The 14030-nt window shown below is 52.3% G+C and overlaps 1 protein-coding gene across 1 annotated transcript in view; it reads right to left on the bottom strand.

The window, feature by feature from the left end:
• The window catches only part of SPTBN4 (spectrin beta, non-erythrocytic 4), a 124632-nt gene that overhangs the window by 68295 nt on the left and 42307 nt on the right, over positions 1-14030 (bottom strand). Inside the window, exons 6-12 of the mRNA XM_075536271.1 lie at positions 13812-13892; positions 12397-12512; positions 2286-2398; positions 1995-2182; positions 1774-1891; positions 1412-1570; positions 312-614 (exon numbers count right to left, since the gene is read on the bottom strand). Coding sequence (XP_075392386.1) covers positions 312-614; positions 1412-1570; positions 1774-1891; positions 1995-2182; positions 2286-2398; positions 12397-12512; positions 13812-13892 — 1078 coding nt within the window. The remainder of the gene's footprint in view (positions 1-311; positions 615-1411; positions 1571-1773; positions 1892-1994; positions 2183-2285; positions 2399-12396; positions 12513-13811; positions 13893-14030) is intronic.

Consider the following 14030-nt stretch of genomic DNA (forward strand, 5'->3'; position numbering starts at 1 on the left):
CTGAATAAACCCCTTCAGAAGTTTCATTTGTCATTTCAATTTTACTTCAGAGCCGCACGTGCCCCCGAAAGAGCTGCACGTGGCCCCAGAGGCACCGTTTGCCAATCCCTGCGCAAGACACGCTCTCCATGTCTCTGCTTCGCTTCTTCTTTGTGTCTTTCTCTGTCCATCGCTCTCACTCGCTCACTGTCTCTGTCTCCGTGTCCTGCTCTGTCCCTCCCCTCTCCACCTCCACCTGTCACCTGGTGTCTGTACCTCTTCCTCCCGTCTCTGCCCGCCACCTCCACCCTGCCCGGTTCTGGCGCTCACACCTGCATCTCCTCCATCCAGTCCACCATGTACACCATCTCCTGGAAGACCTTTTGCAGGGCCAGGTTCTGCTCGAGGCGAGTCCTCCGGGCGCCTACCAGCCCGGTCAGCAAGGCCCACTGGCGCAGGACGCTGTCTCGCTGGGCGGCCACCCGCCGTGCGTCGTAGTAGCTTTCAGCCGCCAAGGCCTGAGCCAGCTCCGCCACGCCCTGCACACGCTCCTCATAGGCAGCAATGTCGGCCTCAATGGCTTCGTGCTTCTTCATGGCCGCCTCCACTGCGGGCAGCTCGTACCCAAAGTTGTCCTGGGCAGAGCAAGCCACACATGCACACACACCTGTGCTACCTCAGCCATCCACCTGCGGCCCTGGTCCTGTTCCTGGAAACCACCCCTCACGCTCTCCTGGTGCCCAGACCAGTTCTATCATGCCCACTTGCCCTAGAGACCAACCCATCCTCCCTGGTTACCCTGGAAACCAGCCTCATCCTCCTGTTACCCTGGAGATTATCCCCACCATCCCCTGCCACCCTGGAGACTAACCCCATCCTCTTTGGTTACCCTGGAAACAAGCCCCACCCACTGTCACTCTACAGGCCAACCTCATCCTTTGCTGTTACCCTGGAAACTAGTCCCACTAGTCCCCTCTTGTTTCCCTGGAGACCAGCCCCTCATCCCCTGTTACCTTGTGTTACTCAGGACAGCGGCACTGCCTTCCTCCACCATCAGTCCTAACTCCGTCAACCAGGAGACCAGCCCCACCCTTCCTCTTGACTCCACCTCTCCCTTTCTCCCTCCCATTACCCTGGAGACTGGGCACCAGGCCTCCTTAGGGAACCAAGCCCGTCTTGAGTCACCAGGACACTAGATCCCACCTCCTTTGTCACCTAGGACTCATTCCTCCGACTTCTGAAGAGATGGTTCCTGCCCTTTCTAGTCACCCTGGAAATCAAGCCCAGTCCCCTCACCCACCTATCACCCAAGAGACACATTCTGTCCTTCCCCTCCTCATTTGTTACAGAGGAGACAAATTCCAGTCTTCCCTGTGGTCGGGAGTCCCTATCTCCAGTACCATCAATTCCACCCCCCATCTCCCTCTCTTACCTGCGAGACCAGGCGCTGGTTCTCGTTCAGCCAGCTCTCCCTCATGGCCACCTTGTGATCAAACCGCTGGGCCAGCAGCTCCAGCTTCTCCTGGCGGATCAGCTCGGCCCGCAGAGCGGCCTCCCGCTCGTGCTCGGCCTTCTCCAGCTCGCCCCAGGCCTGCGAGAGGGCCGGAGGCAGTCTGACGCCAACCCCTGCCCCTTGCTTCATGGCCACCCCTAACCCTCCTCCTGCATTCATATAAAAGAGGGGTGGGCTTGGGGGGTGGGGGAAGGGGGGGCTGCCAGGGAACCGTCTGGCAGGATGTCCACCTCCGCCGGACTCCCCGGGACACTGTACCACCTGCATCTCCAGCACCTCACCTTGTCGACGTCCCAGATGCCGCAGCCCTCCCGCGGCACAAAGAGGCGGCGGTTGCAGGCACGCAGTTTGCTCTGGATGCTGAAGAGCAGCACCTCCAGGTTCCCCTTCTCCTGAAACCTGGAGGGCCTGGAGCTCAGGAAGCCGGCCCCCACGCCCGCCCGCCCGCATGCCCGCCTGCCCACCAGCCGGGCATCCCCAGCCTCCCAGGGCCGGGCCTCACTTGACGGGCTTCTCCAGCGTGCAGTAGGCCGTGAAGGCTTGCAGCTGCTGCTGTACCCCGCTCAGGGAGTTGGCGAACTTCTGGTTGCTGATGAGGCCCACGGTGCGGTGGATCCAGGCCAGCAGCTCGGCCGCCAGAGCCTCGTAGCGCTCGATGATCTTGTCCACCTCCAGGACCTGGTCCAGAACCTGCGCCGGCCAAGCAGGGGGCAACTCAGACTCTGGCAGCAGGTGCCGCCAGGTGATCCCCAGGTTCCCGTAGCTCCCCCTGCACCTGCCGGGCTCCCCATACCTTCCCGATCCGCTTCCCCTCCACAGCCAGAGCCTTCATCTTGGAGAAATAGTGGTAGAAGGAGACCACGTAGGTGATGATGGACTTCTCATCAGGAGCCTCCATGTTCACGTCTGGAGAGGAGGGGGCGGGGCGGGGCACGCTGGTGGGTGCGCTCATGGAGGGAGGGGCTGAAGCACTGGCTAGCGGGCAGGGGATCCCACACTAAGGAGCTGTGTGACCTGGGGCAAGATCCTCAACCTCTCTGTGCCTCCATTTTGTTTCTGCCAAATGGCCGGCGGGGGCGGGGCTGTATTCCGTGGATTTCATACCAAAACACCAAACCCAACCCACTGGTCAGTTCCAGCTCATGGCAGCCCTATCTAGAGTTCCCGGGGCTGGCGATATTTATAGGAGTAGATCGCCTCCTCTTTCTCCCAAGGAGATGCGGGTGAGTTTGAACCATCGACCTCACGATTGGCAGCCCAATGCCTTCACCCACAGCACCACCTGCGATTCGACTGCTCACTGCCATAAGTCCATTCGGCCTCATAGAACCCCTACAGGGCAGGGTAGAACTGCCACCCCTCCGTGGTGTGACTATTCATGGGAGTAGAGAGCCTCTTCTTTCTCCCACAGAGCAGCTAGTGGTTTTGAACTGCTGTCCTCGTGGTTAGCAGCCCAATTTGTAACCATTATGCCACCAGGGCTCCCTCTCCAATTCAATAGTGGGCTTCAGAGAGAGCTGGTGGGAAATTCCATCATCCTTGAGTTCCATTTTGCCTGAGCCTTCTGAAGTCCCTGGGCCCAGATAGACTGTCAAGGAATGGTCTATTATCTGTTTCTCAAGCACATCCTGTGCTCCCCACCCCGGAGCCTTTGCACACACCGTCCTCACTGTCTGCAACACGGGCCCCTTCTGTCTGCCTGATTCCCACCCAGCCTTCATTTCTTAGGTAAGCTTCCTCCCCCTCCTCTCCGTCTAGAGTGGGGGTGCTAGTGTTATTCTCCCTCAAAGCAACTTACCATTTTCTTCCCAGCCTCGGAACAATTTGTAATAACGTGTGTGTGTGTGTGTGTGTGTGTGTGTGATATGATGTGACTGCTCTACCTTTATCGTTGTCTCTGGCCCATGCGTGCCAAGCACAGAGCAACCGAGTTCTCTAGCTGCTGTAGCAGCGACTCCAAGTCACGGCACCCCCAGGGGTGTCAGAGTCAAACTGCACACCATGGGGGTTCCGACTGCTGACTTTTGGGGAAGCAGACTGCCAGGCCTCGCTTCCGAGGTGCCTCTGGGTGGGCTCGAACTTGCAACCCTTTGGGTAGAAGTCCAGAGCATTCGCTGTCTGCACAGCCCAGGGGCTCCAGCAAAGAGTAGGAGTTACGTACATAGTTCCTAAGGGTGGGAGGTGTGGTATGGAGGCTTCAGCTTAGCCCCTCACTCACTCTCTAACTTCCTGGAGTCTCCGTTGGGCCATTTCTACAGTAAAGAGCATAGTGTCTGCCTCCTGGGAACCGAGTGTTAGCGTTGGAGAGAGACGCGCCCAGCACGGAGAAGGCGCTCAACACATCCCATTCATCACTTTCATCACGATCCACTGAATTCACATTCTACTTGCCCCTCCCTCCTTACTACCTCATGAAACTGACACCAATTAAACATCTCCTGTGGGAGGGGTCAGGATGTTAGGGAGCCCTGGTGGCACAGTGGGTTACATGTTAGACTGCTAGCCACAAGGTCAGAAGTTCAAATTCACCATCTTCTCTAAGAGGGTGGGGGGAAAATGCTGTTTTGCTCTCATAAAGCCTTGAAAACCCACAGGGGCAGGTCTACTCTGTCTTATAGGATTCCTATGAGTCAGAATAGATTGGTTTGGTTTTTGTGATTAAGCGTGGGTAATTAACAGCAAAGTTGCTAGTTCAAATTCACCAGCCATTCTGCTGGACGAAGATGAGTCTGTCCCATAAAGATCTATGGTCTGCATGATGCCCCTCAGTGACTAAGGGCAATACAGGGGACAGCACCGGAGACACAGTGTGGGAATTGCACCTGACCTGATCCCACCACACCGAGGCAAATCACTGGGGGAGTGCAGCGGAACAGCAAGGGAATGGAGTGGCAAGGTCCCCAGGGAATGCTGAAAGTGGACTTCGGGGCCAGGGCGTGGTGCCCCAACAGACTGGACTGGAAAACGCTCCTAAGAGCCAGCAAACGATCCCTGAACTAACTACAAGCTTTTCTCTTGTGAACTGCTTTGTTCTGTTCTTTTTCAGTGGTTTGTTTTGGTTGTTTTGTTGTCTGGTTGTATACTGTTGCTTTGTTTTCCTCTGTCTAGTTTTCGTGCATGTTAGTGACTCCACAGGTCTGTCTGAATAGGACAGGCTGGATGAACTATCTGGATGAAAAACAACGGGACCGACAGTTCCGGGGGGACTTGGGGTGGGGGGGTAGGGGGGGTAAGGAAGTGGTGTTAACAAACCCAGGGACAAGGGAAAAACATGGGACCCCAAATGGTAGAGAAGGGGGAGTGGCAGGCCTGGTGGGAAATGATCAAGGGTAAGGTTGCTTAGAGAAGAGGTATACTCTAGCCCAGGTGGCGATGAAGCATGGTAGTAGGGCAGGAGGAAGGTCAAGGGAGATGGAGGAAAGAGCTAGGATTCAAAGGGCATTCATGGAGGTCTAGACAAAGACATGTACATGCAAATATATATAGGAGGATGGGGAAATAGATCTATGTGTCTATATTTATAGGTCAAGTATTAGGTGGCGGAAGGACCTTGGGCCTCTACTCAAACACTCCCTCAATGCATGAATACCTTCTTTTATTAAATTGGAACTCTATGATGCTCACTCTCCCAACACAACGGCTGGAGCCAAAGTGGGTGAACAAGTAAATGTGGTGAAGAAAGCTGATGGTGCCCGGCTATCAAAAGAGATAGTGACTGGGGTCTTAAAGGCTTGAAGAGAAACAAGCGGCCATCTAGCTCAGAAGCAACAAAGTCCACATGGAAGAACACACCAGCCTGTGTGATCGAGTGGTCCCAAAGGGATCAGTTACCAGGCATCAAAGAACAAAAAATCATATCATTGACTGCACACCTCCATGATAGGATCGCTGAAGACAAATGGGTGCATAAGCAAATGTGGTGAAGAAAGCTGATGGTGCCCGGCTATCAAAAGAGATAGTGTCTGGGGTCTTAAAGGCTTGAAGGTGAACAAGCAGCCATCTAGCTCAGAAGCAAATAAGCCCACATGGAAGAAGCACACCGGCCAGTGCGATCACGAGGTGCCCAAGGGACCAGGTATAAGGCATCATGCAAAAAAAAAAAAAAAGATATAAGTGTGTGTATGTATGTGTATATATGTGTATATGTATATATGTATGTGTATATGTGTATATATATATCATATTAAATGAAGGGGGAAGTGCAGAGTGGAGACCCAAGGCCCAAGTGTCGGCCAATGGAGATCCCCTCATAGAGGGGTTTAGGAGAGGAGATGGGTTAATTAGGGTGTGAGGTAGTATCGATGAAGAACACAGCTTTCCCCCAGATCCTGGATGCTTCCTCCCCCCAACTACCATGATCCGAATTCTACCTTGCAGGGCTGGATGGGACAGAGGCTGTACACTGGTACATATGAGGGTTGGAGGTACAGGGAATCCGGGGTGGATGATACCTTCAGGACCAAGGGTGTGAGGGACGATGCTGGGAGAGTGGAGGGTGAGTGGGTTGGAAAGGGGGAACTGATTACAGGGATCCACATATGACCTCTTCCCTGGGAGAGGGACAGCAGAGAAGGGGGGAAGGGAGACTCCGGATAGGGCAAGATATGACAAAATAACGATGTATAAATTACCAAGGGCATATGAGGGAGGGGGAATGGGGAGGGAGGGGGGGAAAAAAAGAGGACCTGATGCAAGGGGCTTAAGTGGAGGGCGAATGCTTTGAGAGTGATTGGGGCGGGGAATGTGTGGATGTGCTTTATACAATTGATGTATGTATATGTATGGATTGTGGTAAGAGTTGTTTGAGTCCCTAATAAAATGTAAAAGAAGAAAAGAGAAAAAAATGATTAGGGCAAAGACTGTACAAATGTGCTTTATACAATTGATGTATGTATATGTATGAACTGTGAAAAGAATTGTATCAGCCCCAATAAATTGTTAAAATTAAAAATTAAATAAAATAAAATAAATAAAAAGGAATAAATAAATAAAAAAAGATCTATGGTCTGGGAAACCTTACATAAGACGACTGAGTATAATTGGCAAAATGGCAGTGCGTTTTGGGGTTGTTTTTTTTTGCTCAATGGCAGTGGGTTTTTTTTGGGGGGGGGTAGGTGTTGGTGTGTCTGGCACGATCATAGAATGGAGCTACAAGGGTCCAGAGAGAGGAGTGATTTGGACCATTGGTTCCCAAGCTTATTTGGTTTACCATCCCATCCTCTGTTCAGGGGGGAAAAGAATGTACTCAGTGTCCCCTGCAAATAAAAACTTTTGTACTATAGCCCATCATCCAGGGCAAAATGTGGGTATCTCTGCATCTTTCCAGCACCCCCAGGGGATGGTATCACCCATTTTGGGAAGCACTGATTCTGACCACGTATTCATGGCATCAGAAAGGCACGTACTGGTTTTCAATTTTCAGGCTGGGCAAATGGCCTCACCTCTGTCTCCGTCCCCGCCACTTTAAAACACGATGGATAACCAGGTCAGAAAGGATGAAAGGAGCCCTCTGTGGCAGTTTCCCGAAAGTCGAAAGACAGGACTTTTACCCCTAGAAAGCTACAGTCTCAGAAACTCACAGGGGTAATTCAACCCATCCAGCGGGGTCGCCGTGAGTTGACGCTGCCTCCCTGGTGGGGGGTTTGCTCTTTTGGTTTCAGCATTGAGCTGGGCATGGAGCCAGTCCTTGGGAAAGGGAGGAGCTGCTATTCTAGACGGAAGGATGGAGCTGGGATGAGTATGGATTGGGGATGAAGTTACAATGAAAGATGGGGCTGGCTGAAAATAAGAAGGGGCTGAGGATGAGGATGGAGGTGTGGGAAAGAGTGGCCATGGGGAATAGGAATGAGGTTGTGGATGGCCTTGGAGATAGAGGCAGGAAGGGAGTCGGCGATAAAGATGTGGTTACCATTGGGAGTGATGGTAGGGGTGGAGTTGGGGTGGGAAGGGAGATAGGGATGGGATTGGGGAGAGATGGCTGGGGCTGGGGTTGGGGTTGGGGTTGGAGACAGAGAGCTAGTTGGGATAAGGGAGAGGTTTGGGGATAGGATGAGGGTCAGGGATGACATTGTGGATGGAATCGAGATTGGAGGCAGTATGGAAGTTGTAGTTAAGGAGGGGAAGAGGATTGAAGTGGGGGGGTAGAGTTGGGATTGGGTATGATGTGGGGCTTAGTGTTAGAAGAAAGGATGCATATTGGAGAAGATGAGGTTGGAGGTGGAGTTGGGGGTGAGCAGAGGGGTTGTGGTTTGGTGATAGAGAGAGTGATGGACTGACTTGTGTCCCCCATCCCCAAAATATGTCTGGCAAATGCTAACCTTTATACTGGTGGCACTCATCCATTGGGACATGAGCTGTTTTTATGAATGAGGCAGGATCTAAGTCTTTAAGTCAATCTCCTTTGAAACATAAAGGCGATTAAACCAGCAAGCAAGTGGAGGTGAGATGGGATAAGACGGATGGATGGATAACTGGATGGATGGATGGATGGATGCATGCATGCATGCATGCATGCCAAGACACATGGAGCTCTCCAAGAACCCAGGAAGCCAGAAGGTCAAGGCCCTTCTCCAGAGCCAATGGAGAGAGAAAAGTCTCCCCTGGAGCTGGAGCTCTGAATTTGGACTTCGAGCCTCCTAAACTCTAAGAGAACAATGTCTTCTTGGTAAAGCCCTCCACCAACCCAGACCACCAAGACGGACCTTGGGGAAGCCAGTGGAATGGCCCCCAGACAGGTGCCTGACATGAGGATGCTTTGGGGGAATGGGGCAGTACGTGGGGGTTGGAAGAGTTTGAAGGTTCCTAACACAGCAAGTCTAGATTGGCTTGAGGAGATGGTTGGTAGAATTATGAATGTCAAAAGCAATCCCGGTGAAGGCTCAGAAAGAAATGAGAGGTGCAGAGAAAGTCTTCGAAATGAGGAAGGCATGCACAACCCCAAGGCTGCTGGGACTCTGAAAGGTAAACGCTCTTACTGGAGAGACGTTAAGAGGAATGATGAGCATGTGGTTGGAGCAGTGGATCATCTGAATGGTGCTCAGGTGTTGGGTGAAAGGTCAAACTTGTTCCGTGATGAACTTGGGTACCTGGCTGAGGAGACTGCGAGACGGGGGTCTTCCACGGGACCATTTAGTCTCTCTTTGCGATTTTAGCAAAATGCAAGAGCAAAGGAGATAGGTTTACAAATGCACTGTGCAAGCTTAAAACAAAAAACGTAAAGCAAAGAAATCAGTATGCTGGGATATTTCACCAAGGAGGTAGCTACGCAGTTGTTGGTGGGGGAGATGAAGTCTGTTATGGATGAATCTAACCCACTACCATAGCGTAAGCGCAAAGGGGACAGAGCAAGAGCATCGTCTGCCGCTTGGAATTCTGGAGGCAGGGAGCAGAGCAAAGGGACACCAGCAGTTGTCGAAGGATAGTTCCCCGAGCAACTTGGAGAGCAGCCAGCCTGCAGACAGCCACACGGGAAGCAAGACCTTCTTGGTTTGCCCTGGCTTTTAAAATATGAATGGTGATCCTTGTTTCTTCCTCCTTGTTGGTTTTTTTATCTTTCTGCTACTATTGGTTTCTCCTCACCACTTCATTTCGTTTGGGCTCTTTATTGTTTCTGTGGGGTTTACCAGTTTGTCAAGCACAGGAGTGGATGCACAGAGATAATAACGGATGCTAGGTTGCGCAGGGGTGGGGCGGGCGGAGAGGGGGAGAGTGAGGGGGTTTCGGGAGTAAACAATGAAGGTGGGAGGGGGGTGAACAGTAGAACTGAAGGTGGTTACACAACTCATTTTAAAGGTGATTTAATCATGGGGGGAGAAAATGTTCTGAAATTGATTGTGGTAATGTTTTCACATCTTCTTGATATGATTTGTGGTCGTTACATAATCTGTTGTCAAGTTGAGACTAATGAGAGAAGGGATGGTGTGATTTAGCCTGTCAATCAGGTGGCAGTTTGATGACCTCATTTGGAGGCACTAAGGTGATAAATAGCTCGCTGGAGGTGGGACACACACTCACTCCCTGTGAGACATTCCTGCTGACAAGACACATGGAGCTACGCTGATGGAGCCAGAGCCCTGGAACTGGAGGAGCCACATGGAGACCCACACCAGCTGAGATGCTTTCACCGCCACTGGATCCACAAGACTTTCCACCCACTGGATGACAAGGGATGGCAGGGGGAAATGAGGCGCTATTAATAATGAGTCTAAGAAGAAAATGTGCTAATGACTCTGGTGATGACTGCATAACTTTGAATATGGTTAGACCATTGAATTGTGATATGTGAATTATATGTCAATAAAACCACCAAAAAATAAAAGTGAATGTACATTGTTCTGCTCGATTTGGGGCTTTCTCAGTGCCTGCTGCTCTTCCTTTCCCTCCGACTTCTCCCATTTGTAATAGAAACAGCTACCTGGTGCCTGTTCCACTATTGTATCCAGAAACCAATTACCTGTAGTCTAGATCTCACAGGTTTGCAGATGAAGAAGAATTCTGTCGCAGGATGGAATACACTTCTAGCTTCACCAATATTGGATTTAAAACAGTGGTTCTCCACCTGTGGGTCACGACCCCTTTGGGGGGGTCAAACGACCCTTTCACAGGGGTCACCTGATTCATAATAATAGCAAAATTACATTTATAAAGTAGCAAAAAAATCATTTTATGGTTGGGAGGGGTCACCACAACATGAGGAACTGTATTCAAGAGTCGTGGCATGAGGAAGGTTGAGAACCACTGATTTAGATTTTGATGATGAGATATAGAAGGTGAGATTTTGGATTCGGAGTTGATTAAAGACTTTTGGGGTGATATGATGTGGTTAATGGGCTTTGCTTATGACAGGATATGAAATTTGGAGGGGGGTCAAAAAGTGGAAAGCATCCCGGGTGGAGTGATGGGTTGTGTATTGGGCTGTTAACCCCGAGGTCAGCAGTTTGAACCCACTAGCTGCTCCATGGAGAAAGATGAGGCTATTTATGGTCATAAATAGTTAAAGTCCCGGAAACTCCAGGGGCAGTTCTGCTCTGGCGCTGCGACTTGAAATAGCCTCAATGGAGGGAGTGTAGCGTTTTTAAAGGGTGGGATGCCGTGGAGTGAATTGTGTCCCCCCAGGATCTATGTTGCAAACCCTAACTTTTAGTCCCCTGTGCCAAAATCTCTTTTTCTTTATTTTTATTTTCTTTCTCTCCAGTCCTCCTAAGACCTTCTCCTGTAAAGATGTACAGCCTTGGAAACCCATGGGGGAGGTTCTACTTTGTCTTCTAGGGTCACTCTCAGTGGGAATTGACTTGATGGCAGTGAGTTTGGTTTTGAGTATCACTAACACCAAATACTATGGATTTAATTGTGTGTGTGTGTGTGTGTGTGTGTGTGAAAGAGAGAGAGAGAGAGAGAGAGAGAGCTCTTTTGTCTTTCTTATGGTAATGAAGCAGGGTCTTGAATCAGTCTTGCTGGAGAGATACAAGCGAAAACGCAAGCGAGCAAACACATGGGGTGCGGTGCAGTGAATTACTTCCTAAGTTTCTTCTAGCCAGAGTCTCCCACAACTGTGTAAGGTTAATGGTGAATGTTATTACTTGAGCTATTTTCCCCAAAATATGTATCAGCGTGAATGGGATAGTTTCCAGTATCATTTAGTTATCCTCCATGTGCGACCTGATGTAATTAACTCTCATTTTGTGATATATTGTAACTCCTCGCCTCTATGCCCAGACACCATGATAAAAAGGGGGAAAAGACTGAGGTGGTCAAGGATTTCATTTTGTTTCAATTACACGTTCAATGCTCATGGAAGCAGCAGTCAAAAAAAAAATCAAACAATGGATTGCACTGGGTAAAGAGGAAGGACTAAGGTGCACCTGGCCCAGACCAAGGTATTTTCAACTGTCTCCTATGCACGCGAAAGCGGGACAAGAACTAAGCAGGGCCAAGGAAGAGTCGATGCATTTTAATTGTGGTGTTGGTAAAGCATATTGGAAGGACAGAGGACTCGGGGGCATCTAGCCACAAAACGACGTTGACACGTCTGAGGTTCACGGTCCCATTTTGGAGAGAGTTGACCATGACGGTAATGAGGTAGGATGAGAGCGGACCATATCTTGAATTCCTGTCTTACTAGAGGGTGTGATTCAAGAGGACACCTTTCCCTGGCTTACGGAAGTCCTGGTCACATGGGGAAGAGAGAGTCGGGCCACAGGAAGATGATGGAGGAGCAGAAGTTCATAGAAGAGACAGCCCTTTGCTCCCGAGAAGAGAGAGCGAGGAAGCCTTCCCCTAGAACTGGACTGAGAACTTCTAGAACCCCAAAGAAGGAAGAGAGAAGAGGACTCGCTGTTTGAATGGTGGTGCTGGTGAAGAAGACTGCAGGTGCGTTGGGCTTCCCAAATTTGGGATAAACAAATCCGTCCTGGGAGAATCACAGTCAGGGTGCATCTGAGGGGCAAGGAGGGCAAGACTCCGTCTCACGTGCTTAGGACGTGTTCTTGGGAGAAGCCAGTCCCTGGAGGAGGACATCATGCTTGCTAAAGTTGACGGGCAGTGAGACAGAGGAAGGCCCGCGACCAGACGGATGGACACCGTGGCTCCAACAATGGGCTTGGGCACAGGAACGGCGGTGAGGATGGGCAGGCACTGGGCAGGGTGTCCATCCTGTCGCATCTGAGTCTGAGCCGACCCCGTGGCACCTCATAGCAACAGACCCCTGAATCTCGAGAGCCAACATCTGCTTGCATCGGCCACCCTCGTGTGGGCTTGTGGCGACAGCAGCCCTAGAGGACTGAGTCCGGGAGGGAGGGGCATCAGAGGTGAGGACGTTGGGAGGGGGCTGGGGATGGTGTTGGCGTGAACGTGGAGTTGAGCTGAGAATTCTGGGGGAATCTGGGCCGGGGCCATGCAAGGCTCACCCTCGGGGTCGAGCAGACGGGCCAGTCCCAGGTGCTGCTCAGCCGTGCGGAAAGCTCTCTGCAGGTTGTAGTTGGCGTTGGACTTGGTGAGTTTGCTGAAGTCCACAAGTTCAGGCCTGGGAAGGGCCACAGGGTGGGCAGCAGGCAGGTTCCAGAGAGGGTGGGCAAGCAGGTGGAGAAACATTCTGTGAGCCCCCACCCAGGGCCAGGGGCAGGCGGGGGCATGGGGGTTGTGGGCACAGACACAGTCGATGGGGACACCAGGTGTGCTGATGCGTATCTGCCAGGGTCTGTGATGACCAGGGTCCGGCCCCGTGCTCACACGCATCTGTATGTGCACACGTGTACATGTTTGCCGGCCTGGGTGCACAGATGTGCGGCGGGGGCGACAGTCTGTGGGAGATTTGAAGAGTTCAGCCCCCATGATCATGGGTTAGGGACATGCCCCTCATGTCCCTGTGACACTGACAAGCTGCTGATGTGTGCCCGTTCTAAAGGAGCCCGGTTCTACAATGGGCTGACCTTTGGACCGCTAACCACAAGGCCGGCCATCCAAACCCACCGGCTGCACCTCGGGAGAGAGATGAGGCGTTCTGTTCCCAGAGCCCCAGTCTCAGAGCCCAAAGGGGCAGCTCCGCGCTGTGCTGTAGGGTTGTGGGCCGTCAGAATCGACTTGAGGGCGGTAGGCTGGGTCTGGCCCGGCATGCTTGGTGTGTGCACATCTCCCAGTGTGGCGTGTGTGGGGTGTGTGGGCCTGACCTAGGGGCACACATCTTGGCTGTTTATATGCAGCATGGCCAGGAGGGAGCGGTGTGAGGGCTGGCCCTGCCACTGCCTGTTGGTGGCTCAGTGTTTCCCTGTGCACAGCGGGGCTGAGTCCCGCATTGGCCCCAGAGGTCGCTGGAGTGCGAGGTGGTTTATCAGGGACCACTGTGAACCGAGTCTGACCAGAAGCACAGGCTCTGTGAACATCCCCTCCAGCTGTGCCTCCAGGTTTGGGAGCACCTGGGTGGCAGCTCAGGGGTGGCAGACGATGTGGCAGAAAGAGCCAGGCTCCACCTCCAGCTCCACCAGAGCTGGCCCTTCCCAGAGGCGGGGTGACATGACATGGGTATCATCTGTCTCAATGCCCATAGGTGTGGTACAGATGTGACAATGAGGTCATGCTAGGTGAATGTGTAACAGGACAGGAGAAAAGTTGGGGGCTCACCTTGAGGAAGGATGTTTGATGGGGGGAGCAGCTGTGACTACACCAGAGTGGGCAGTCCAGGGGGTGAGTGGCCCCCAGGGGCCTCGAAGTGTGTGCCTGCATCCACCTGTGTGTGTGTGTGTGAGTGTGTGCACCTACAGGGATGGGGTACATGTAAGGGGACATGGGGGAAGGGGCTGGCTAGGCGAGGGCCCTCTAGTGGTACCTGTGCCGATGAATGAGGGCATTGAAGGCCAAGCCGTCGCGCCAGCTGGTGGTGAAATTCTGGATGTTGACCTCCGGGTAACTGGGGGAGACAGAGGCAGAGGTGGGGAGTCAGAAGGGAAGTGGCAGGGAGGAAAGGTAGGAGATGGAGAGAGGTGGGAAGGGCCAGAGGGAGAGAGAGGGGGCGAGACAAACAAGAGAGGAGAGAAAGAGAGAGAAG

The sequence above is a fragment of the Tenrec ecaudatus genome, chromosome 18 (assembly GCF_050624435.1).
Source record: "Tenrec ecaudatus isolate mTenEca1 chromosome 18, mTenEca1.hap1, whole genome shotgun sequence".
Taxonomy (NCBI): Eukaryota; Metazoa; Chordata; class Mammalia; order Afrosoricida; family Tenrecidae; genus Tenrec; species Tenrec ecaudatus.